At 40.6% G+C, this 24,930-nt stretch overlaps 1 protein-coding gene across 3 annotated transcripts; it reads left to right on the forward strand.

Annotated features, from left to right (window-relative positions):
- Positions 1-17: 17 nt before the first annotated feature.
- On the forward strand, positions 18-24,867 carry homer2 (homer scaffold protein 2). 3 transcript variants are annotated; one of them, XM_025055647.1, is made up of 10 exons: positions 238-841; positions 9,023-9,179; positions 14,453-14,584; positions 15,348-15,440; positions 16,300-16,439; positions 17,974-18,130; positions 19,953-20,063; positions 20,670-20,750; positions 22,603-22,827; positions 22,918-24,867. In XM_025055647.1, the coding sequence occupies exons 1-9, from the start codon at positions 837-839 to the stop codon at positions 22,789-22,791; spliced, it is 1,065 nt and encodes a 354-aa protein (XP_024911415.1). In that variant the 5' UTR covers positions 238-836; the 3' UTR covers positions 22,792-22,827; positions 22,918-24,867. The 3 variants fall into 3 exon arrangements, with proteins under 3 accessions (XP_008308698.1, XP_024911415.1, XP_008308697.1); XM_008310476.3 differs by lacking the exon at positions 238-841 and adding an exon at positions 18-154 and having other exon boundaries at positions 22,603-24,867; XM_008310475.3 differs by having other exon boundaries at positions 242-841; positions 22,603-24,867.
- The last annotated feature ends 63 nt before the right edge of the window (positions 24,868-24,930 follow it).

Here is a 24,930-nt window from a genome sequence, read left to right on the forward strand (position 1 = left end):
CGCACCTGCCGCTAATCAGGCGAGAGAGAAAAAAATCGAAACACACATTACTGATAAAATGCTACTGAGTAGTACAGACTGATGCAGAAATTGTCTGAAAGACGGTTGGTTTGCAGGAGGTGAATCTGTCAACTTATGTATGCGGCTCCAACATGTAAGTGAACCAGAAATAACACGTTTTATGGCTGTTTATTATAACATATGTTTATTATAAGTGTTATAATATATTGTTATAATATCAATGATGTTGTTACACGTATTAAAAAGTCAAGAGTGAAGGAAACAGCAGTTCTTACTGCAGCCACGACAGACTTAAATAAAACGAGTGGGTGGCGGTGGTGGTAGAGGCGGGAGCAGGTGTAAACCGCTCAGTGTCGCTGCTGCTGCCAGTGCTGCCCAACACGGGAGACACTACGGTCCCTCTGAACTGCACGAAACTCGGCGAACCAGCAGGGAAAATGCCAACATCAACTTAATTCACTAGAGACGATTATTTAAAAATAGTGAGGAAGAAAAGACTTCTGTGTGCTATTGTTTCGTCGCGTATGTGGAGAGTAAAAACCAAGAGGCGAAGACAGAAAACTCCCAGAAATGATCTTGGTTCTGTGTGATGTGACGCTGAAGTGAGCTTGACAACCCGGTGAATCGAGTTTGCCAAGAAGTGCTCTCGTATTTCAGCTGTCTGTCAGTAGCCAGAAGCTGGCGCACAGGGAATGAACTCCTGGGACCGCTAGTCATCTGTGGACTTTAAGTGCGCCTTTATTTAAACGTCATTTTCCTCCTAATTCAACGTTAAACCTTCAAATAACAAGGAGTTGTTATTCAGATCCGCCGAAATGGGGTGAGTGGGTTTAAAGTCTTGTGTAGTTGTGTAGTAGAGTGTGTTCTGCAGAATATCTTCAATGACAACGGCGCTCACTGCTATGGTGTGTGTGTGTGTGTGTGTGTCCGTGTGTGTATAAAATAGCTCTGGAAAATAACGCAGAAATACCCCTACATTCGTCCACTTCACTTGTCAAGTCTACATTTGAACTTCCTGTGTATGAAGAAATCACAGGAAACGACTGTTGACCGTTTATTGGTCTATAATATTAGAAACAAATTCGGCCACGATATTGCTGACCAATAAAATGCAGATTCACGATAAAATTACAATACCCCTTTAATCAAAATCGTACTATTATTTAAAAATAAATATATAAAGCTGCGTTTTTACAGAATGTCCTGCCTGGTTACGAGTCCAGAAATAAAAAAATATTATTTTCAGAAATTGGATTCCCTAAAAGTTTGATAAGTGTTTTTCGCATGTTCTCTAGGCATATTTGGAAGTAAACATCATTTTTAAAAAAAATATTTTTTATCATAAAATCCAGGATTATAGAATGTGAGGAATGATGCAGTGTTTCTCATTGAGTCATTTTAAAACAAATCACTGCAAAGACACCTCTGTGTTGGTCCACTTTGTCTTTTTTTGAAAATAAAAAGTTTAGAAATTGGCAAGTGAGCTTGAATTTAACGCTGATTACTGTAGTTGGTTTCATGTCCAGCTAATTTAGCTTATTTAGTTAAGTCTTGTGGGGGAAACAACACTGGGATGTTTTCAAGAAAGTAAACCTAGTCCAGCCAACTTTAGGGTAAAAAGAAAAAGGATGAACCCAGAAGACAAGTAAAATATGAATACTTCAGTACTACAAATATCTATATACAATACTTCCTTATTGCTTTCGCTAGTGTTGAATATCACAGTAACAGCAGCTCTGAGTGAATCACACTAATCTGCTTTAATAGTCGTAAATGTTTAATGAGCTGTTTTATGATGAACAGAAACTGCCAACATCTCTGGAGTTTCTCCTGAGCAGACATGTTCTTCTTCTCTTTTTGAATTAATTGCGTAAGAAACCGGTTCAACTGTCCTGGTGACTCCTTGAGAGTTTGGTGTGGTCACCGAGCAGGTTAAAACTGACAGGAGAACAAAGGAGCAGCTCACTGACTTTTTTTCTTTTTTTTTTTTAAATCAGATACCAGAAATTAAAATATTATATTATTATTATTTCTTTGCCCCATTTCTTCTAATTCATTTTTTTTAACAAATGTATTTTTAAGATTAATTTTCTGTATGTTTGTTGTTCCCATTCTACATTAATGAAAGTCCAAATGTACATCCAAAATCATCCTTCACTTTTTCAGTTTTCCTCCCAGACAAACAGACAGTCTTGGTCTAATAGTGATTACTTGTGTATTAAGTGATCAAAATAATTTTAATTCAATGTAAGTGAATCTGTTTATTACTGTTAACTATTGACTTTAGGCTGTAATGACCAGCATGAATGTCTTCATTTCACCTTGTTCTTTATGGCCTGTATTTGAAGTTACAGATTAACTGTGTGACACAACAAACACTACTCTGTGCCCACTCTTCACTCTCACCCTCTTATCAGTTCTCTGATTATGTGAAGTCAAGTGTCCTTTCGGCCTTGACACATTTGTTGTTGATTACTTTATTTTCACATCAACAAGGCTTCCAAAGCTCAGTCCTGCAACTTTTGAAATTATGGAAAGAAATAAAATACTTAAAATAAAAAAACTTCTAAAAAGTTAGTTGTGATGATAACCATCATAAAAAGACAAAGTGCTGGAAATATATATATATATATATATATATATGTATATGTTTATATATAGATGTATATACAGTATTTATATGTAGAAAAGACAAGGAGATTGTGAGTACAGGTAATCACTGTAGCAGGATAGAAGGTGACTGTGGCTGTAGTTCTGAGTACAGTTTCTCAGCCTCGGTACTTCAGCTCCAAAGCCAAACTCAGAACGCCTGAAAGCCTCTTCTTACAGAGTAAGTAGTTGCAGAGGCAGTAATGCAATCAGCATAAGGCTATTTAAAGAAAGCCACGTTGGGAGCAGCAATAACACATGGACGGATGATAATCTCTACTGTTAGTCAGAGAGTGACGGACTAAATCCTAACGCTCATCCATTAGACCTTCTGACAAGTGACAGTGACGGTGGGTCTCTGACCAAACAGTGAACTATGATCTAGTCCATGACTCTAGTTCTGGATGCATCTAAGAATAGGGTGGAGGCTGTGGAGGTGGACGGGTGGAGGACAAGCAGGTCTCACTGTTTTAATAGTCATGCATAAAGGAACAAAGACGGAGGACAGTGGGTTGGACGTCTCTGCACCAGATGGTTTAAGCCTAGGACGCCATCTGCCTCTATGCTGTGCTTCTGTGGAGACTTCCTCACTTCCTGTTCCTCTCAGCTCTCAGATTCAGATCGGTACCTAGTTCTGAGGTCCTGAATTAGCTGCTGGTTCCAGACTGATCCACTGCCCTGGTTGTAAAGGACACAATATCTTTTGTTTCTAAAATTAGCTGACCTGGCTACAGGTGCTGCCCTAGTATTTACTGTCCTGTCCTGTCCTGTCCTGTTCTGTCCAAACTCCAAGGTAGTGCAGATTGAAAAAGAAAATTGGGTATTTTTAAGAGGAACTTAACATTCTTACATCCACTAAAACATCTTCAGTAGAGCTGCACGATTGTTGCTTTTAAAGCCCAGGTGGAAAAATTGTTCTCTCTTCTGTTGATCACAACACATTTGTTTGTTTCTGCCTAAACATTTTCAAACACATTGGATTTTTTTCGTCTGGCACACACCAGGATTTTCTCATCGAGGAAATGGTGTGTGAGCCGATGTAAACTTGTCATTAGAGTGTTGTTGGCAGCACTAGTACCAGAGCTGCAAAGTGAGAAATCATGCAGACGGTGGTAATACTTGGTATCAAGAGCCTCAGTCTTGGTTCAGGAGGTTTCTCATGTAGGATTTTTCTTTTGTAGCCTGGTGGAGACTGGCCCTGTACTTTATCTTCACAGATGTACTGTGTTGCTGGAAATTCAGACCTTAATTCTGCAGTGCCTGTTGGGTGAAGTCTGACTAAGGAGAAAACTCTATTTTATTTTATTCTATTCTAACAGCATGCACAGTAAGGTGACTGTTAACGTTGTTTCCTTCTGTCAGTGTAAATATTAACAGGTCAGTGACCTGCAGAGAAATCTCATCAGCAGGAAAATCTTAAAATACAGCAGACACATTCAGTCATTCATGCCCTGTACGGCTATGGTTCAAGCCTGTGTTATGATGTAGCTCTGCTATAGCTTCAGTTAATCTAAATGTACACAGTAGACCAGTAGATCCCAACCGTCTTTGGTTTGGGACCGACATTTTGACATCACAGATTTCTGGCGACCACAGAGACGTTTTTGTTTTTCTAGAATCCGTTTGTTATACTGTGTTGCAAAGTGAAGTGCGGGAACTGAAGTAGCTGCCACTTGTGCTGTCATGTGATCGCAGCAGTCAATCAAAGTAAAAGAATAAAGTTGTTTAAAGTTGTGCTTTTTTCATAGAAATGTACAAGTTATTTTTTTATCAATGACCTGACGTTTCAGGCGACCCCAAGGTTGGAGAGCAGTAGTAGACAGTCAGCTAATGCATATGTTTGGTTGTTTTTATATTTGAGTTCTTCCACTGATAGTTGGAGGAATATTTAATTGTAAAAGATTGTAAAATTTGCTTTTGAGTTAGCGATGCGCCGATCAATCGGCCAGTGATCGGATTTGACGTCTTTTGTCATGACCGGCCCTGACCAGTGACCGGTGTAAAATTTGCTTTTGAGTTAGCGATGCACCGATCAATTGGCCAGTGATCGGATTTGCAGCTAGTTATTTTGTGCTCATGTTCTGTGTGGAAGCTCACACTCACAAGCTAAAGCTAACACGTCGTTAGCTTGGATGTTCATTACAGTGAGCCAAAAAAAGCTCCAAACTCCCTCTGCCACAATGTCAGTAGGAACAACAACCCTAATCCCACACGTTGAACCCCATCACCCAGCTGAACATGCCCAGACCGACGGAGCTGGTGTTTTTCACAGGCAGTGTCACTGGAGCTGATTCAAGTCGTGCGGGTGTTTGTTTAGTTTGGCAGGTCATGTGGTAGATGAGAAGAGAAACCCTCTGTCAGGTGACAAACCAGAGACACTCTTGTTTTCCATGAATCTCCAAGAAATATCCCTTTGTCCCGACATAGGTTGGCAGTTCAAAGCCCTTCTTGCCTCTTGTTACCCTATTAATTCACTGTAATAGTAAAAACAAAAAAAGGTTTCCACTTCAACTTTATGCCGTTTGTAATTACTGGACTTTTTTATTTCAGAACTATTTCACAGGCTTCACAACAACCTAGTTTTATCTAGTTCATTCCAGTCACCAAGTCCTTTTATGTTAAAAGTCAATGAACTGAACAGTGACCCCGTGACTGAGTGCAGTTTGTGGGAAATGTTTCATAATTACTGTAACATTTTGCTCTGAAGATTTGCCATCAGAGACTTACACTCATCAATCAATCAATCGGAATTCAGAATTTGGCAAGGTTTGTTTTGTTGTTTGTTTTTTTTATTGGTAGGCAAACATTTCTCTATTTAGTATCTTATACAGTGCAGTGCTGGAGAGAATTAGGCCTGTTATATTGGCAGCAGGTGATGACACTGATGACATCAGCACAAACCGCTCCCGACCCCAATATCTGAGTAAACCTGGTCCAAAGAAAATCCCGTGGAGCCAATCAGAGCCTCTGTTACTGACTGTGAATCTGTATCATTTACACAAACTACTTCTGCGCTGCTCTCTGTTTCTTTGGTTTTCGGTTCCCCGTTCATGTAGATTTGGTTCAGGATCCAGTTCAGTCACATTGGTAGGCAAACATTTCTCTATTTAGCAGCTTATACAGTACAGTGCTGGAGAGAATTAGGCCTCTTGCATGGTCAAGAAAGTGCCAACAAAGTATTTTATTTTGTAAAACAAGCTTCGAAACCCGTTTGAGTTTCGGCATCAAAACCTTGCGTTGTTGATCGTGGAATCCTGACGTACTTGCAGATGTCATCACAGACACCACAGGGTGGATGAGTGAGTGTTGTCGGAGCTGGAATGAATTCAGGAATCTGGAAGAAGCAGTTCTTCAGTACACCTGTAGAAACCAGCCAGGACGAGCCTGGTTTCTACAGGTGTAGCAGAACACAAACATCAGCCACTGACTGTCCGTCACCTGACAGCGTCGGCTGCTGATGTGGTTCAGGTCAACTCCCAAACTTGCAGTTAGTCATTGTATTTAAAAATAATTTGACATCTAAGCTTCCTGCATATGTGGGCTACAGTGTGATACACAGCTTTTCCGCCTGTTTGGTGCATCACCAGGTTTTCAGTTGTCAGCACATTGTTTTGTTTTTCGGTTCCTCCCTCTTTGAAGCTCGACACAAACGCTGAATCACGAGTGTGTTCGGGCCAGAGGTAGATGTGTAGGTGCGTGTAGGCGCTGTGAAGACGAACTCGAACCTACTTCCTCAGACAGAAGGGCACACCTGTAAATTATTTAAAGCACCAGATGGTGACAGAGTATTATTAGTAGAAACAATTATTCTAAAAGCCGGTGGAACAATCAACAACCTGGCGTTGTTATCATCCCACAGAGGCTGTTGGTTTGAATCCGCCTGATTTTGTGAGCCTACACTTGCAGTGTTTTTTGTTGTGTTTGTTTTGGCCTTAAGTTGGTATTTTTAACTCCGAGGTCAGCAGCAGGTCTTGGCGTTTGTTTGTGTACAGTACTGTATGTATAGTGACAACAACAGTCGGTAGAATGACTTTGGTTGTTCCACAACAGATAAAGAGTGGGATCAGGGCTGAGGGAAAACACAGAATTGATCAGGTTTTCATTGCCTTTAAAAGAATAATCCCAGGAGAGTGAGAACCTTCAGCTGCTCACGATTCCACTGCCTGCCAGCCTCTGTGAGCAGCATCGTCTTCACCAGGCCCAACATTAGTGACACTGGACTGAATATCTGCAGACAGACTTCCTGTACCTGCTGTCATGAAGAAATATATCAGCTCTGGCTGCGGTCTTTCCTACAAACCTCATATAGTCTTGAATTAAATAGGACTCAGAACGGACCAGTCTGCCATGAACTGTCACTGTGTGTTTAGTACAAACTACAGAAAACACCTTTGTTTGTGTATGTGGAAAAACTGACTGCCCGACATTCCTTTTCATTTATATTCATCTATATGTTTATATTTTACTGGGAATATGTTGAGCTACATGAAGAGAAGCATGTTTTTAAAGAAATTAAATATATGTGTGTGTATTATATAAATATACAGTATATACACTTATTAATGTATATATATTTTATTAATGTTTATATTTGTGTTTAAGTGTAAATTTATATATAATAGGCTGCTCAAAATTAACACCTTAATTAAGTTAATCAATTTTTTGAAAATAATGTTTTTTTGGGGGTTTTTTTTTAACCGAGGGCCAGAATGAAGAGGGCTTTATATCCCATAATTCCCCTGTCAGATCATTAAAAAAAACATTTTTACTCTGAACTTGTTGTGTTCAGTCCCTCTGAAGCAAGACAATTAAAAGGAAATGGTTTTTTGGGTTGTTTTTTTTTTTGGGGTATGGCTCAGTTTTCAGCAGTGCTGTTTGTCACCATGTGACAACACAACAGTGTGTACTTTTTCACTGATGTGAAATAGACATTCCTTATTTTCAGTGTGTATAAGAATACTGGGATATATTTGTTTCTTTTATGAATATTTAGTGCATTAAATATTTGTTGACGTCGCCTAAAACCAAAAAACGTATCTAGTGCCTGGTTTGACTTTGATTTCTAACGACACCTTTTGTTCCTGCGCTGAGTCGTTTCACTGCACACTGACTCACACCTTGTCTTTCTGTCCGTGTGTGTGTGACACACATTATCTGAAGAAAACGATCCATTTGTGCGACAACCTACAGATGGGTAAATTGCAAAGGGCACTTGTAGAGAAAAACAATTAGATTTTTATGACGTTTATATTTGGAAAACGACTGCAGCACTGACATCAAAACTCTAAAACCATCTTCACCAAACGACCACTGTCCAGTTTTCCTCGGCCTGTCCACTACAGCCTTAGATCAGTTACAGGCTGACGGCAGTGAAACCTGACGTCTGCTGTTTTAACCCACCTGACTCAAGTTTCAATACTTTGTGCATGCTCAGGTTCTTTTTTCTTTTTTTTCCCCCAGTTGCTGCTACTGTTTCCAGTAAATACAACATGGGCTTTCATTGTGGTGATTGAATGATAATAACCTTCACTGTTGTTTGGCTCAGGTTGGATACCTGCAGGATTAGGCAACTATACAGGTGGCGCTAATACGAGGCTTCTTTATTAACAGACAACAGAAGGTAGAGTTAGACAGTTGCTGACTTCAGACGACAGATAATGGTTCACAAGAGTGAAGGCTACTGGGAGAGAATGTGTCTGTAACCAGTGCAGGCACTGGTACTATTTTCTCTTTGTTAAAGGTGTTTGCCCTGCGTTTGTTTACTCAGTGTCACACCAGTCTGCTCTGTCACCAAATAAAAGAAAACTCATCCAGAAATGGACATTTGAAATGGGATCATTTAAGTAGTGTTCCAGAACTGCTTATATAATGACTTCTCTGTTAGTTGAATATTTGCAGCCACTCCACCAATTCCATTACAAGGTTCTCATCACAGACCCTGCCCTGTCAGTACTGAATGCTTCATCTACATGGTGGTTCCTTTAAATCCTTGGCAACGTTTCTATTATGTCCAGGGAGAAATCCTGGAGGAAACAAAGGAAGTGTGGTTTTGTATTACACTTATTACGTCCAGCAGTGAGAGGGAAGAGCTGGTGTTGATGTGCTAATGACTGTAAGGGCTTACGGTTGGGGTTAGGTGATTGAGTGCCATCATCCACACTGAAGCTCTTGGCTCTTGATTCTCTGAGAATGAAGGAGCCACAACATCTTATAATAACAGAATGTCAGGACTTCATGGAGGGCTGTGAGCCTCCTCTGGATGACGCTTTTGTATTAAGACTTTACGTTAGGTTTATCAGAAGATCATCGCTACGTCACTCTTATAATTTCGACCTGTGTCATGTTCTTTCAGGGAACAGCCGATCTACACCACCAGGGCCCACGTCTTCCAGATTGACCCGACCACCAAGAAAAACTGGGTCCCTGCCAGCAAACAGGCCGTCACTGTCTCCTATTTTTACGACAGCACACGGAACAGCTATCGCATCATCAGTGTGGATGGATCCAAGGTATGTATGTCAAAGACTATAAAAAATATATATACACACATTATATATATATATATTTATGTATATACTCTCTCTCCCTATATATATATTTATATAGTGTGTATATATGTACACACGTACATATATATGCATGTACTTGTATGTTTATGTGTATATTTATGTACACACACATACAGTATATTATGTCAATACTTCAAAGGTTTAGTGATTTTTTCCTGAGGCCTTCAGTATTTGTATATAAATTACACAATAATAAGAATCTGTTTCACCAACAAGAAGATAATTAATTGCAGTCTTACAAACATGAATGCATTAAATGAGGATCAGAAATGACTACAAGTACTACTCTAGTCATCAGTACACACTGATGAGACCCAATCACCCGACGGAGGCATTGAAGTGGAAGCTGAACACAGGCGATGCTCACAGCATAAAGACAACCTGTAGGCTGATTTTGTTAGTGCAGGGCTTTGATATGTGTGACCACCTCTGCAGTCCTGTCACATGACTGAACAAATCCAGATAAATCAGCAACAGTCCTCCGACAGAGCGAGCACCATCAACAGACAAAATCATTAGGTCTAATTTACCGTCATCAACAACTGTCTGAGAGAAATCACTTCAGGGTCAGTGAGTTCCGGTCCCACCGGATCAATGTGTCCGTTTTCAACAACATACACAGTCACACGACTTTTGAAGGGGAGTTTCAATGGTCTTTAAAAAAAAGTTGAGTCACGTCGTGTGTGATGATGAGAGACGGCGGGAGAGTCCAAATCCCAGCTACATACCTCTGTCCTTCACCGAGCGGAAGAGTAGATTATGCGTTTCCATGGCGATCAGAGTCTCTTGTCTGAGTACAAACTGTGGGAGAGTTATGACGACGGTTTCCCTCTGCTGACAGACAATCTCCTTCACGGTGTCAAATCTGATTTACCCACAGAGACTCTGCAGAGAGTGAGCACGTTGGCAGTTACCGCCGTTTGTTTATTTCCATTTACCAGTTATATTTTCTGAAAAAAAAAATAGAAAATATCTGGGGATCGTGTCAGATTTTAGCAAACAATAAGATTTGAGACCTTCAGCCAATGAGATCAATAATCAATAAATTAAGCAATGACCAAGTGATGATGGAGAAATAGATTTAGTTTGACTTTTTTTTTTTTAAAAAAAAAGTAGAGGCGGTTTCAGCTGGCTTGGGCATTAAAATTGTAATTGTCACCTTATCCCCATTTATGACTTCCCATAATTTACAAAGCTTTTCCAGGTTCTGACAAATCCAACCAGAGGCTTGACGTGTGTTTACGTATCTACAGGTATCTGTGATGTTTTGTTGCTAATTGCAATATTAGCATTAAAAAGAGGCGACAATGTAGATTTAAAGTTTCCAAATTGGTGATTTGTGTTTTGTAGTGAGGCTTGTCTATCAGGTACTTGGGGGTGTACGGCACCACAGAGCTCTCAGTTGACAAATGTACCTTTAACATAAACAAGTGCTTTTGATTGGTCTGTTTTGGGTGAAACCTGCTTCCATTGGCTACCTCACAGGAGCAGGAGCTGGAGACGTCTTCCTCACACTCCTGTCTCCTGTCATTCATACATCTCGTTGTACGAGTGACGCTGCAGAATAAGCACAACTCTCCGCAGACACATCAGCAGCTGTAGCTGTAGCCGAGGCTTCCACAGACCCTCGGGGGTGTTGGCTAACTGTCGAGCTACAAGCTGCACCTCCTGTGCCACTTGATCCACAGCTCCAGCTCACCACGCGCACAGCTGCTGGTGTCACTCTGCCCAGCCCCCCCCACTCCCCCAGCCCGCTGCACCCTCCTACTCCCTCTGAGTCATACGCTCTCCCATGTGCCAACACATGGTCACGTGGTCCACAATCACAGGGGTGGACGCGCGATTACGTTCATTTACAAATGATATCTCTGGAGTCCACTCTTGGATTTACGTGGTCGTTATTCATGGTTTTATAATAATGTTGGGGATGACGCACGTTAGTTTAATGGTTAAGATCGAACATGATGGAATTTTCTTAAAAAAAGAAAAATACCATTTTGAACCACATATCGGTTGTTTAAAGTGAACTGCCAACCCAGTGGTTCTGAAAGTAGGGGGCAGCACCCCCGTCAGGGGCAGAGGTGTTGGAAACCTGGTTCACTGCCATGCTTCGAACCTGATGGAGACATTTAGAGTGTGTGTGATGAGTTTGTGTCTCTATTCACACAAAGGCCGTGTGTGTGTGTGTCATTCTGATCTGTGTCGATTCATCTCTCGTTGGCAGTCCATTAGCAGCCGCGCCCCGTACGCCGTAAATGGAACACAAATGTTTAAAAGTCTCGTCGGTCGATTTGTCCCTCGTCATCTCAGCTTCATATGTGTCTGTGTCCAGTGATCGATTTGTCCCTCGTCATCTCAGCTTCGTATGTGTCTGTGTCCAGTGATGCAACAGTGAGTTGTTAAAAAGAAAACTTGAGCCAATGAAAAGAAGGGGGGAGAAACAGAGAGAGAAACGTGGGGGAGTAGAAAAGGACACGGGTCTGTCATCATTTTGAATCACTGAATCCTGTGTTGGAAGCCATGTTGCTATGAAACAAGACCTGGGCCTCTATTAAACTGTCCTCTGTTATTTCTCTGGCGTTTGGTCACGTGCTGCTTCAGTTCACCGTCGTGGTGTCGAGGCAGGAAGTGACTTCGTAAACACTACTGTTGTCACAGACATGGAATTGGTGGCATAGGATTAGGCCTGTGTTCATGAGCAGTGGAACACACACACACACACACACACACACACACTCAGCCTGGGTGCCTCAGCGTCTCAGGCACTGGTTCCAATTTTAGCCTGCAACAAATGTTTTCTGACAGCTGATCTAGTGCACGGTGACAACAGGTGAGACTCCTGTAGAGAAGGGACTGTGACGTGATCGCTCTGAGGTTAGTGGGTCACCAACAAATCAGTCTGTGTGCCAACACTCTATTGATTATTTCCATATAGATCTCTTGTGTAAATGCTCGTCCCGTCCTAACGTCTGAGCTCAGTTTAATTATTACCTGTAGTTTACTTCACAGCTCTGTGTGTTCCTGCGTCTCACCATATCTTCACGATACATTTTTATCTTTACAACAACACTTGGTGGATTTCCTTTATTGTTTCTGAGCCTACGTGCTGCATTAACACTGGGATTTAAAGTGAAAGAGTGCAGAGAAGTCAGAGATGTTTTTTACATGTTTGAGTTTTTAAAGTAGATGCAGAGGATGAGGACTCAGAGTCCAAATGAGAATTGTCCAACTTGGACTGTAACTGTGCCTTAGGTCTGGTCTAGTCTTGTTGTGGACTGTCGACTGACTGCCAGGCTGGGAGGGATGGAAACCTGACCCTTTAGTTTTTGACTTTGACCTGGGAGAAAGGTCATGAGCCGACTGTACGTGTTTACTGGCTGTGTAGTTACACAAAGTACACAAAACCTGGACTGAAGCACATGATGGAGGAAGAAAAGCTTCAGATACAGATTTGGGCTGATTTTATTTAACAATTTAATCTGTGGACAAACTAGTTGATTAAAATGAAATATTAAAGTATTGTCTGAGTACCCATGGGCAAAACTGTTGTAGCAGAGCAGCGTTTGCTAGCTCAAATAAATCAGAGAATGGAAAAAGCAGGAAACTGGAATTTAATTAATAATTTAGAAGAAAAAAAAAAGATTTATCCTTGTTCACAAACCAACTTATATACAGTAAAATATATACATTTATATAATAATAAATTATAGGAATTTGAAAAGTATTTCATCCATTGATAAAAGCAAGAACAGTGGAAACTGTGATCACTTTGTTCTGGTTAGAAATACATAGATATTATTTGTTTCTGACTTCCCTTCTTTTAAACAATGTGTTGTGTAATTAGTTCCAAAAGTGACCAGTGTTCTGGGCTCCTGTGGGTGGCGTGTCACTCAGCCTGTTATCATCATTCCTCTCCTCCTGACATCATCCACCCAGCGGAGGTGTGGCGTTTATCCACAGAATAACCGCTGTATTGTACCAACACAGAGCATCATTGTGAAGTTTGGGTAAATCCTAAAAACACCAGTTTGTCTTTTAACTTGTGCCACTTATTAGATTAGGGATTAGGGTTTAACTTGTGCCACTTATTAGATTAGGGAGAAACAGAAGGTGTTTCACTGACAGCATGTGAATTAATTACATTAAAAAAAAAGTTCAGCATGTGAATTAATTACATTAAAAAAGAAAAAAGTCGTTTCCCTGTGAGATTTCTGTTGGTTCTTGAGTGATTATGACAATAATGAGCTTTTTCTTTTTGTGTTGAAAAATCTGTTTTGTAGTCGTTGGTGTGGGCAATGTGAAACAGTGGGACACAGCCGTGTGGACAGTAGTGGATTGTCTCTGAGTGAATCAATAGAACTATTCATCACAGTGTTTATAGTATTCATCGGTGCCGGCCGCTACTGGAACTTCCTTTCCAAAATATCTGTGACAGATGTGACGTTTTAAAGCACGATATTTTAATATAATAATTACAAAGACTATTATTTTGTGTTCTCTTCTTTGGCTGAACAACAACAACAACAACAACAACAACAGTTTTATCTCATGGTCCACACTCAGTCCTTTTCTGTACAAAAAGATTTTTTGTTTTTTGCTTTTTGCTTTTTTGCTCCAGTCAAAGTCATTTTGACACTTGAATTTCAGACTTGCTTCAGTGATTCACCAGTGACTTGGCAGAATTCTCTTTTTAAGATTTTCCCCAGTTTCAACTCGAGGTTTTGAACAGGGGTCTTCAGTGTTGTTCAGGCCAAGGAATTCTAAACTCGTAGAGAGGATGAACACAGAGTCTTTTACATTAAACTAGGCCAAATGTCATGTATAAAACATATGTGGTTTTTTTCACACTGATGCAAAAAAAAAAACAAACAAAACACATACAAAATATTTAATTCTTTTTTAAATTATCTTACCACCTAAAAGTTGTTTACATGGACCACGTAGGGGCTGCGAGCTGACTGTTGAGAACCTTTTAATCTTTAATTATTTGAAACATAATTTCCCTGCTTGGGCGTATGTAAAAGAGTATAAGGATCTAAACAAAGTGAATATGTAATGTTTACGTTTTTCAAACATAACGTTGATTTTTTTCTAAATTCAAAAAACAGAAACCCTTATCTGAAATTCCTCAGGGTCAAAAGGTCAAATGTATCAGTGCGATTTCCTCCCGATGTAGAAGCAATTGACTGTAATATTACTGTCATCTCTTGCAGGTGATTATCAACAGCACCATCACACCCAACATGACCTTCACTAAAACATCACAGAAGTTTGGCCAGTGGGCGGACAGCAGGGCCAACACTGTGTTTGGACTGGGCTTCGCCTCAGAGCAGCAGCTGTCCAAGGTGAGCGCAGAAGAAATTCCACCGACGTGTGAAATGTCACGCAGGGTGACGAGGCCGTTCACGGATTTGATCTGCTATTAATTGGTCAGTCAACGCTGACTTATGTAAAGGTTCCGAGGTGGTCTACAGTAAAACCGGAGAAAAGGAAATAAAACAGGTTCAATTTTTCAAAGAAAAACACATTAAGGAACAAAGTTAAAAAATGTGTTGAGCCTTAAGAGCAATTCTGAATAAATTAGGTTTAATAATAATGGGGGAAATTCACAACCGCTACACTATAGAACAGGCAAGGGCGAAATAAGGCACCATCAAATAATGCTTGGAGGAATTGCCCATAAAAGCCAGAGGTTTCACTTGGTTCTAGACGTTTCCTTTTTCTGTCTGCGTGTGATTACCAAATGCCTCAGGTTTGATGGGAAACCAATATAAAACAGGGATGATGTTCAACGCCAACATAAAGTCCATTAAAATAAACAGTTCTACAGCCAACAGAATGTTGAATAGATCTTTTCGATACCAGGAAAATTCTGGAACCGTTTGACTTTGGCTGTGATTGAAGGTGTGTGTGTGTTCGTGTAGGAGTGAGCGGCTGGTCATTAACTGAACACAATGTGTGATGAATGACGGTTGATCAGCCTGGAGTCACCATCCAGCCAATCATTTCTGTGATTTCCCAGAAACCCTTTCACCACGAGCCGCTCATCACGCCGCCTGTTCTGATGCTGACGATCACTGACCATTCACATCTCTCTGTTGTTTGCAGTTTGCTGAGAAGTTCCAGGAAGTTAAAGAAGCAGCTAAGCTAGCCAGGGACAAGTCTCAAGATAAGGTGGAGACGCTGAATAATCACTCCCAGGTAAACGCTGTCCCTCTGTCCCTCTGAGATTCTCACACAGTCTCACCAAAATGCTGACATATCAAACCAGAAGCCTCAAATTAGTCAGAATTTAAATAAACACATGTTGCATGGTGTTCATCCCTCGGTCCATTCTCAATCGTTGCTCTGATGCTCATGCATCTTCTACACACACAGTAAGTCTTTGTTTCACCAAAGCAGCTTGAGCTTAAAATACCACCTGAACTCCCGGCATGTGTTTGTGGAGGCCTGAACATCAGGTCAGACGCCCGGCTGGTTTCAAACCAGACTCTTTGAGGGCCGGACAGTAAATAAGTCTACGACTGAGTGTGGGGGGAAATTCAATAGTTGCCCTTTTTCTAACTTGACTTTTTACAGTCTTGAAATGATTCAACCACCAGAGTCTGTGAACACAGCTCTTAGTCATCATGACTGAGAAGTCCTTCTTAGCCCAGACATTTCTACCATGGTATCACAGTGAGCAGTGAGTGAGACCAATTTAACATAAACGTATTACTGCACAGTAAAAACCTCAACATCATTAGTTTGTCATCGAAGGTAAATACAGCCGTCCTGGTCGACTGAACAGCAGGTCACTGTAGTCCCACTGACTCCAGATGGCAGGAACCAGCCTCTGCTCCAAGACTCACTGCACCAGGAGACCTGCTGGGCCTCATGATCATGAAATAATAAATACTGGCACCAGCTTCTCCCTCTCCCTCTCTCTCTCTCTCTCTCCCTCTCCCTCTCTCTGTCTGTTCCTGTACAGCATTTTCACAGAGAGACTTCTCTATATTTACCAAGAAAGTTCCATTTAAGCCTTAGTCTGAGCTTTGTGTGTCTGACTGTGTCATGTCAGGAGTCTGGACGCGAGACGCCCACTTCCAACCAGGCGTCCAGCATCAACGGGACAGATGACGAGAAAATCTCACACGTCGATCCTGAGGCTGTGCAGCTGCAGACGGAGAATGAATGTCTGAAGAGTGCAGTAGAGCAGAGGTGAGGCCTTGGCTACATGGAAACGGCCGGTGATGCAGAATTGGGAAATTTCCTAAAACTCTTCAGTCATCTGGCGAGGGCGGGGGTTAACGGAACAGCCGTTCACACTCTCATTCACACTACAGGGTAATTAAGATAATTAATTGTTGAATCACGTATGTTAAAGTCAAGGCCCGTGGGCCAAATGCAGCCCGCAATGTCGTTATTTATGTGGCCTCCTAAAATAATACCAGCAATTAATCCACAAATCTAATTACAATTTAAAATCAAGCAACTACATCTCCCATAATTCATGTCAGTTTCGTGACCTGCGTCCTGGTGGTTGGAATTAAAAATGATTAATCCCAGGGGAATCACAGTCTGTTCAACTTTAATATTTTCTGGCTGAGGCGTTGTCAGCACTAGACTCTTAAGTGAATATGAATCCTGTTTGGACCCACAAACTGGACCCAGTTTTTAAATCCCAGCCCCTGGAGTGATTGATTTCGACAGCTCGACGATCTCTCACATCAAGTCCAGGTGGTTTTGTTCTTGTTACTCTGTCGTTTGTCTGTCCTGGTCCAGAAACTTCTCATCAGTGTCCTCATACCTAACAACAGTGTTCTGGGACCATCTCCAGTTTTCAAAGGGAGTGGAATGATCTCCAATCCAGATGTTGTCAGTGTGAAGCAGTAATTACAATAATGACCAGATGTGGAGCCATATGCAACGAAAACTGCCCCCAGGAAAAAAAATCCTAACAGCTCCACCCTTATTAAAATATGATTTTCAAATCTAGTGCAAACCATGGATCATGTATGTTTATTTTACTTTTCCATTCTCTCGACTGGTCTATTTGTATTTAGTGTAATTAAACAAAATATATACATATAAAATATATACATACATATTTATGTATGTATATATGTGTACATATACAGGTATATCTACCCTTCTACTCTCTTTACTATAACTCTACTGCATGTCATATACACTGTATGATTGGCTTGTATATGTAACAGTATTGTGTTATCAACCACTGCTCCCTATAGTTAACCCTTTTACACTCCCTGTACACGAAGTACACGAGGTACATGGAATTTTTGGAATTTGGAATTTCCTATTCAGTAAACGTGTCAGAGCCGTGAAACCAGCCATGAGCCAAAGAACGCTGCTGTGCAGGTCTGTCCACATCTGTCGGAGAGACCGAACACGGAAACTCAGCCGTGAACGAGGAAGGTGGCAGCGATGCATGCTAAACACACGTTAGCAACTCTGTCTGGTCCACAGCAGTGAGACTGAGGCAAAACAGTGGTTTGAATGACTACTGACCTCAGAGCAGCAGCTCATCAGACCTTTGTAGCATTTCACCCCCACAACCCCCCCACTCCCCCTCACTCTGTGACTTCCACCGCTGCTCAATGAGTAGTCAGTGAAATTGCAGCAGTGTGTGTCGCGTTAGTGGGAACGCACTGCAGGCATCTCCAAGGCCGACTACTGTACCTACACTTTCTTTCTATTAATACCCCACTCCCCTCTTCTCTCTGTGTGGCAGCAACACCAATGCCAAAAAGTGGGAAACAGAGCTGCAGACTTTAAGAGAAAATAACGCCAGGCTGGTGGACGCACTCCAGGAGTCTTCAGCTAATGTCGAGAGCTGGAAAAAACAACTCGGTGCCTGCAAGGCAGAGAGTGACACGCTCAGGGAAAAGGTAACTCAGCTGTTCAAGGTTAAACACAAGGTCCCGACTCTTGTTTTTCCAGAAACTGTGTTGGAAAAATTGTCTCTCTCTGTGTATATTACACACAATTTTCTTTCCAAAAGGACAGAAGTGTAATACTGTACTCAAAGTTGACAAATGTTGCCTTTATCATGACTAACTTTTATTGGCATATTATGATATTACTTTTTTTTTTTTCTAGAATTAGTTTCTGATCAGGTTTATTCACCTGTGTTGTAAATACAGAGTAGCGCCGTAACTCAAATACAGTAGCTGTCACTTTGACAGTCATGTGATTGTAGCCGTTAATCAAGATGTTACTTTGACAGTCATGTGATTGTAGCCGTCAAGATGCGCCAGCGCAGATATTTTTATACACTGCATTTTGTTTGAACCTGATTTATATTCATACAGTTGATGACGATTGCGTGTGGTGTTTTAAATTATAATTTTAAAAATAATTACAATGAGTTAAAAATGATTTTTATCAGTCTTTTGTTTTTATCAATTACTAACATTCCAGGCGACCACATGGGGTCACGACCCCAAGTTTGACCCCAAAACTTAATCAGCAAAAAAAAAGTTATTTTTCATTCTTCTATGCAAACGGTGACAAAAACTGAAAATCCATTTAATTCCAAACATTCAGTAATCACTGACACTAACTTTTATCCTTTGTTTTATTATAGAAGTAGAGTCATCCTCCTTCTTTATAGTATAGTATAACAATTCATTTTTCTGTTAGTCAGCTAGTCTACCATGTTGTCTCAAACTACCTTTATTTTTACTCCTTTTTCACCTCTACATAGGCTCTGGCGCCCGCAAATGGAGGCGCGCCTCACACTTTGAAAACCCTCTGCCTTCAGATAATGTCAGTGTAAATTCAATTTGATTAAAATAAATTCATTATATCACTCATCTTTGACAACTCATTCCCTATTTCCTCGCGTTTTCGTTTAGTTACATCAATAGATCCTCAACTCTATCAAATGTCTCAATTACCAACGTACACTCCTAGTGGATTATAATGTTATCCTAGAAAACGTGCACAGGTACAGAGCGTGAAAAGACTAACATAAATCAAATACATCATCATAAACAGGAGTCTGTGCCACGGTGTGAGACCAGACCGTCTCCCACCAGTCTGCAGCGGGTCTAATCTGAGAGCAGCTGATAAACTGGTGGCTCCTGCACCAGAATCCCAGCTCCCAGGTTCACTAAAAATAGAAACATTTTAGTTTCATAATCAGCGTGGGCTGTTACTGCAGCTGGACTAAGACTTTATACTGGAACCTGCATCACAGTCACAACTCTGTGTTTACAGTCTACAGACTAACAATAATAACAATCACACATTGTATTTAAAGTAGACAGAGAGACATAAATCACCATGGAATATATTATAACATTCACAAGTATGAACACAGAAGAGTGCATTCATAATTGTGAATTAAATATAAAATAAACATAAAACAAAAATAATTTTTCCTTTCACATTTAACTCCTGTTTTATTTTTAATTGTTGTGCCTTAAGCTGTTTTTGATTTCTTTTTAATTCTTACTATTGTGTGAAGTAAGGTCTTGTTGTGTGAGATGCAATTAAAAAAAGAATCCCTATGTAATTAATTAAAGTGGCTTTTAATTAAATAATCATGATAAATTACGTTATTGTCAAACATTTTTAGCAATTGTTTTTATTTATTTTTTGATTGAATCAGTGAATAGACACACAGATGAAGTTGTGCAACACAAATGTTTATTTTCTATCTTTGTTTTTTTTTTTCCTAACCCCTTCTCTCTGTTGTGTATTCAGATTGCGGAACTCGAAGCCCAGTGCAATGAAGCCAATCAGGAGAAGCAGAAAAACGCCCAGCTGACTGTACGAGTGCAGGAGCTGCAGGCTGAGCTGCAGGAAAAAGAGATGGTGAGACCGTGGCTTCACGTTTGTCTTGAACAGGTTTAAATGATAAAAAAAAAAGGAATTCATACTTTTACTTTACTTTTTTTTCAACTTTCTGCCTCTCCTTCTTATTGTTGTATCTTTGGATACGAGTCACAGTATAAAAAGTTTGAAAAGATCTAAATTAGATTATTTAATCAGTCACTGACGTAAACGAGACTCACTGCAGAAGACATAAAATGGTGGTCATGGCGACTCGCTGGACACGAGGGTAGGACAGAAAAGGAAAAGAAATGTGTTGGGAAATAAGAAAAATATCGATACAGACGTCGTAAACAGAGAACCCGATACATAAATCTTAAATCTGGACTTCCTTACTAACAGGATTTTAAAATCCTGGACTAAGGTATTAGTTTAGGGAGAAGCCGGGCTGTAGATGTTCACGAAACGTAACAAAAAAAAAAAAAATGAAGCTGTGATCCGTGAAGATTGCAGATCTGAAAAAGTACTAATGAAAGTGAAGTTGGTTTTCAAATCAGTAAAAACACCCTGAGGAGCAGCTAGTCCATGAAGGATGCTAAATGAACCTAATGCTAGTCCTCATCTCACCTCTGTTTTTTTAATCTCCAGGAGTTGGAGAACCTGAGGAAACAGGCAGAGATCATCCCTCAGCTCATGGCAGAGTGTGAGAGCATCACAGTAAAACTGCAGGTAAGTCACCCAGGAAGCTGACGTTCCTCTGATCGTTGATCTGTTCTGCTACAGAGTCACTTGTCACATTCACATCAATTATTGACTATATTAAAAGGTTCTTTAACCTCTGCCATCACTTAGAGTTAAATTGGTCAACGTGAGAATGTTGGTTTGACTTGGTCAGGTACAAGAACCCTTGAGCAGCACAGATTCACACCCCAAACCTCTTCTTCATCTTCCTCATAACAAAGAGCACTTGTTCTTCAAGGCTCTTCCGTTGTTCACTTACATCAGACGTTCATTTAAACCAGAAGTACGTGGAACAGTGAACACTTCAATGCCAGGTATGACATCAGCAGCAGGGTGACGCTCATCCCCCTCCAACTGACTCAGGGCAGGGTTTTTGTTTTTGTTTTTTTTTCCTCTGTTGTGCGTGTGCCGTCTTTCATTCTGAGCAAGGGTATAATCAGACCAACAGAACACGCCTGACGTTCCTGTCTTTTAGGAACTGATTTGTTTCTGCAGCTACAGTAACGACAGAAACAAGTGTCAAATACAATATTTAGGTGTAACATTGTAAAAGAAAATTAAAAATCTGGAAAAAAAAAACCAACACGTGTGTGTGCGTCTGCATATATGTGTATATACATATACATACATATATACAGTACATACATACTATGCATATGTGTGTATATATGTGTATGCATATACACATGTACTGTATGTATATACATATACATACATATATACAGTACATACATACTATGCATATGTGTGTATATATATATATACGTATATATATATATACGTATGTATATATATGCGTATATATATAATCTCTTCAGGACTTCAATTTTCACATCCATAGTTTAGGTGATAGTTGTTTCTCCTGCGTTAACATGGCTCTGAATGATCAGGCTTCCAGCTTCCATCTGTGAGTTGATGGTCGCTGCTCTACACTATTTAAAGGCGACACCCGATGAGGTGATCAGGTGTCATACGTCAGCTGGAGGATACAGTCATGCAGGCGCTACACCTTTTTGGCACTCCTATTTTAAACCCCTCCTTTCAATAGAATCTGTGGCATTTTTACTTCTGTTGCCTACGAGTCCGACTGTTTTTAACCTAACGTCTCCACCAATTATTGAATTTGGAATTTAGCTTTTTTTTTTTTTTAAATTTACCTGCACTAAATACTTTCCACCCAAAAGTGTAGTTTTTGTGAACACACGTTTTTTAATTGTTTTACTTTGCATAAAGAAAATACACAATTACTATAAAAACTTTGACCCTGAGCCCTTTCCCACTTTATGCCTTTCTTTTTTTTTTCTCGTTTCCCACCTCTGCTGAAGTGTTCTGGCGCCCCCCAGGGGATGTGTGTTCCCCAAAACAACTGCCTTCACAAATAACGAGAGAGACAACTGTAAAAAGTTTCAAAAGGCAGTCACTGGAAACAGTCCACTTCTACTGGCGCCAGACAAGAGCTGCATAGGAGAATTGAATTTAAAAAAAAAAAAAAAATGTAAATGGACTGAGAGCACAGCAGTTGTTCTAAGTGGAATCTAACACTTTCATCAAAGAGGATTGGATTTGATGGTTCAGTGCAGTCCATGCTTAGAATCAGGGGTGTCAAAATCATTTTCACCAGGGGACGACATCAGCAATACTGTTCCCTTAAGGGCCAGTTGTAAATGGTAAAACTGTATAGACAAAAACGACTCCATAATGTATTAATAAATGTTTTTGCCACAGTTGGTCCCCGGGCCTTGAGTTTGACACACAAGCTTTAAATCCTTCAAAGACTGAATGGATTTACTCCTCAATGTTGAGATGTATTTTCAACTGCTTCCAAAATGTCTGTCCACAGGCTGCTGAGACAAAGAACAAAGAACTGGAGGGACGGCTAGGAGGTCTCCAGGTGGAGGTGGACGACAGCAGACGAAAGCAGGGCAACATGAAGGGCGAGCTGAAGAAGTTCATGGATGTTCTGGACGGAAAGATCGACGAGCTGCACGAGGTCCGACAGGGTCTGTCCAAGCTGGGCATCGACAACTGAGGCAACGGGCGCTCAGCCCAGAGGGTCAGAGGTCAGGTACGGAAAGGTTCACTACTGTACGTCTTCAGGGCAGAAACTATGTGGCACCACCCAACCACCCACTCCCCCGGACCCCTCCCCCACAAGGTGACGTCCACTCAGACACTATCAGCTTGGGATTCTAATAAACACTACCATGTGAGGAAAGGTGCTGTTGGAGAGAGGAGGAGACGGGCAGACCGGGTCGCTCTTCATCATCACAAGAACAAAAAAAGAAAACTGGTGGAGGGTTTTCAGATTCAGTTTGTCTGGGAGGCCGCAGCATTTCTACAACGGTGATCTGAGTCTTGGGTTAAAAACAAAAAAAGGGCTAAAAACAAACAAGACGCAAAGAAAACTCTGTTCATCATCACTCCAGTAATAATTGGTGTTAAACCCTGTGCCACAATCCCACCCCCTCCACCGCACCCCTCCCTCCAGAGAATTACAGAAGAAACCGCTCTGTCCCTGCTGTTGCCTCGTTTCTATCTCAGGTGTGTGTCAGAAGACAATTTGTACTCGTCAGATTATATGCACATACATTTGAAATGGCCATGACACAAAGTGCCTCCAGGTGAGTCCACGTCCACCTGGTGAGGAGAAGTGGCCAAGTGATGACCATCGCCAGGATAATGAAGCCAATCCCTGCGAGGAGAAGTGAACGCCACAGTGGCCGACTAGACGAGAGGAAAAGCAAATGCGGCTCTGAGACCGGACCACAGCGTCTTCACTCAACACGTCTCTTTAATTACTGTAGGCAGGAGAAAACTCTTCTCTCTGGAGCTTTCTTTCCAAAAAAAAATAATAATCCAAAAACCAATTCTAGGAGTCCACAGTGAGTGTGGTGCAGTGTTTCCAGGACTCTGCCTGTGCAGTAGTGTTGTTGTTGTTGTCCAGGTGTAGAACAAAGATCCTTGTCTCTAACGCTGTAACAGAGTATTTCTACATGCCGGTTTTTGTCATGGTGACGGTGACTTTAAGGGTGAAGGGATTTTGGTGCTGAACACGTTCAGTTGATGTGTCACTACAGCTCTATTATGGTTTATGTTGTTTACTTTTGCTTATTTATTTTCTTGTGCCTTTGTTACTGCTGTTTCTGGTACTTTCAACCCATTAAATCCACATTAACTAACTAAGAGAAGTGCGACTGTTTTCAACACAGTTCTGTTGTTTGAGGAGAAAATGAGGAAAATCGAAATCAGCAGACACCGACATGTCTACTGTTTCGAAGCTGATTTTCCAATTTTATTGTGCTCAAAATGTCGTTACAAGTGCTGCGTAACAAAAGACTACACCAATGTGAATGTTTAAAAACAACTTTTCTACATTTGGGTCGGTGTAAAGCAGTGCAAGCAGGGCACTGTTTTCTGTTTGAACTTTGTCTAATCACATCAGGCTGCCGTGACAATGTCAAAAATGTGTGAACAATTTTAAAAAAATCCATTTTAATTAGTATTCTAGCTTCATTGTTATAAATAAGAGCTTCTTCTTTGTAAGATAAATTACAAACAAATACAGCTTATTTAACAACATTTTGCTGGAACAGGAAATACAGTAAGTCAAAAAGTTCCTATAAACATTTAACTCATCTATGAAGAAATATTTAAAAGCAATTTCAGAAGTAATGATGGCTCCATAATGGCAGAGGAATGATTTTTAAGCAAAAGTCTACAAAATCCCTAGATTTACACTGGTCTGCTAAAATATTTCATGTTGCGTAGTACTTGCAACAAGATTCTGAGCATGTTCAGCACAGAAGAGCCGTCTCTGAGAATCCAACATGTATTTCTTTCATACCAACAGCCCTTACTGACCCCTCACAGCTTTGCCGTGTTAAAAACAGATTTCTCCTTCAACCCTAATATCTCCACACATGTACAATAATAACAGGTTTCATCCTGAGGATTTGTTTGCAGAACAGTGTCGCAGATGCTTTGTGGGAAGTTCAGCCTGAACCGTTTCAAATCCAAAGGAACATGTTGTGAAATATTTTCTTGGTGATACTATAATATTGTAAGTCTGTGTTTTTCATCACTGTTATAAAACTCCGATAAAAACAAAGGGACTTCTTCCTCATCCTTGAACTCTTTAGTCTTTTTTTCCCCCACCAGAACATCTTTG

Source organism: Cynoglossus semilaevis, chromosome 5 (assembly GCF_000523025.1).
Source record: "Cynoglossus semilaevis isolate Cse_v1.0 chromosome 5, Cse_v1.0, whole genome shotgun sequence".
Taxonomy (NCBI): domain Eukaryota; kingdom Metazoa; phylum Chordata; class Actinopteri; order Pleuronectiformes; family Cynoglossidae; genus Cynoglossus; species Cynoglossus semilaevis.

What these genes read in the sequence shown, in the direction of transcription:
- homer2 (XM_025055647.1), top strand. An exon ending in CGCTGAATAATCACTCCCAG is followed by an intron (nt 15,441 to 16,299) that starts GTAAACGCTGTC and finishes GTGTCATGTCAG; the next exon opens with GAGTCTGGACGCGAGACGCC. An exon ending in GCATCACAGTAAAACTGCAG is followed by an intron (nt 20,751 to 22,602) that starts GTAAGTCACCCA and finishes GTCTGTCCACAG; the next exon opens with GCTGCTGAGACAAAGAACAA.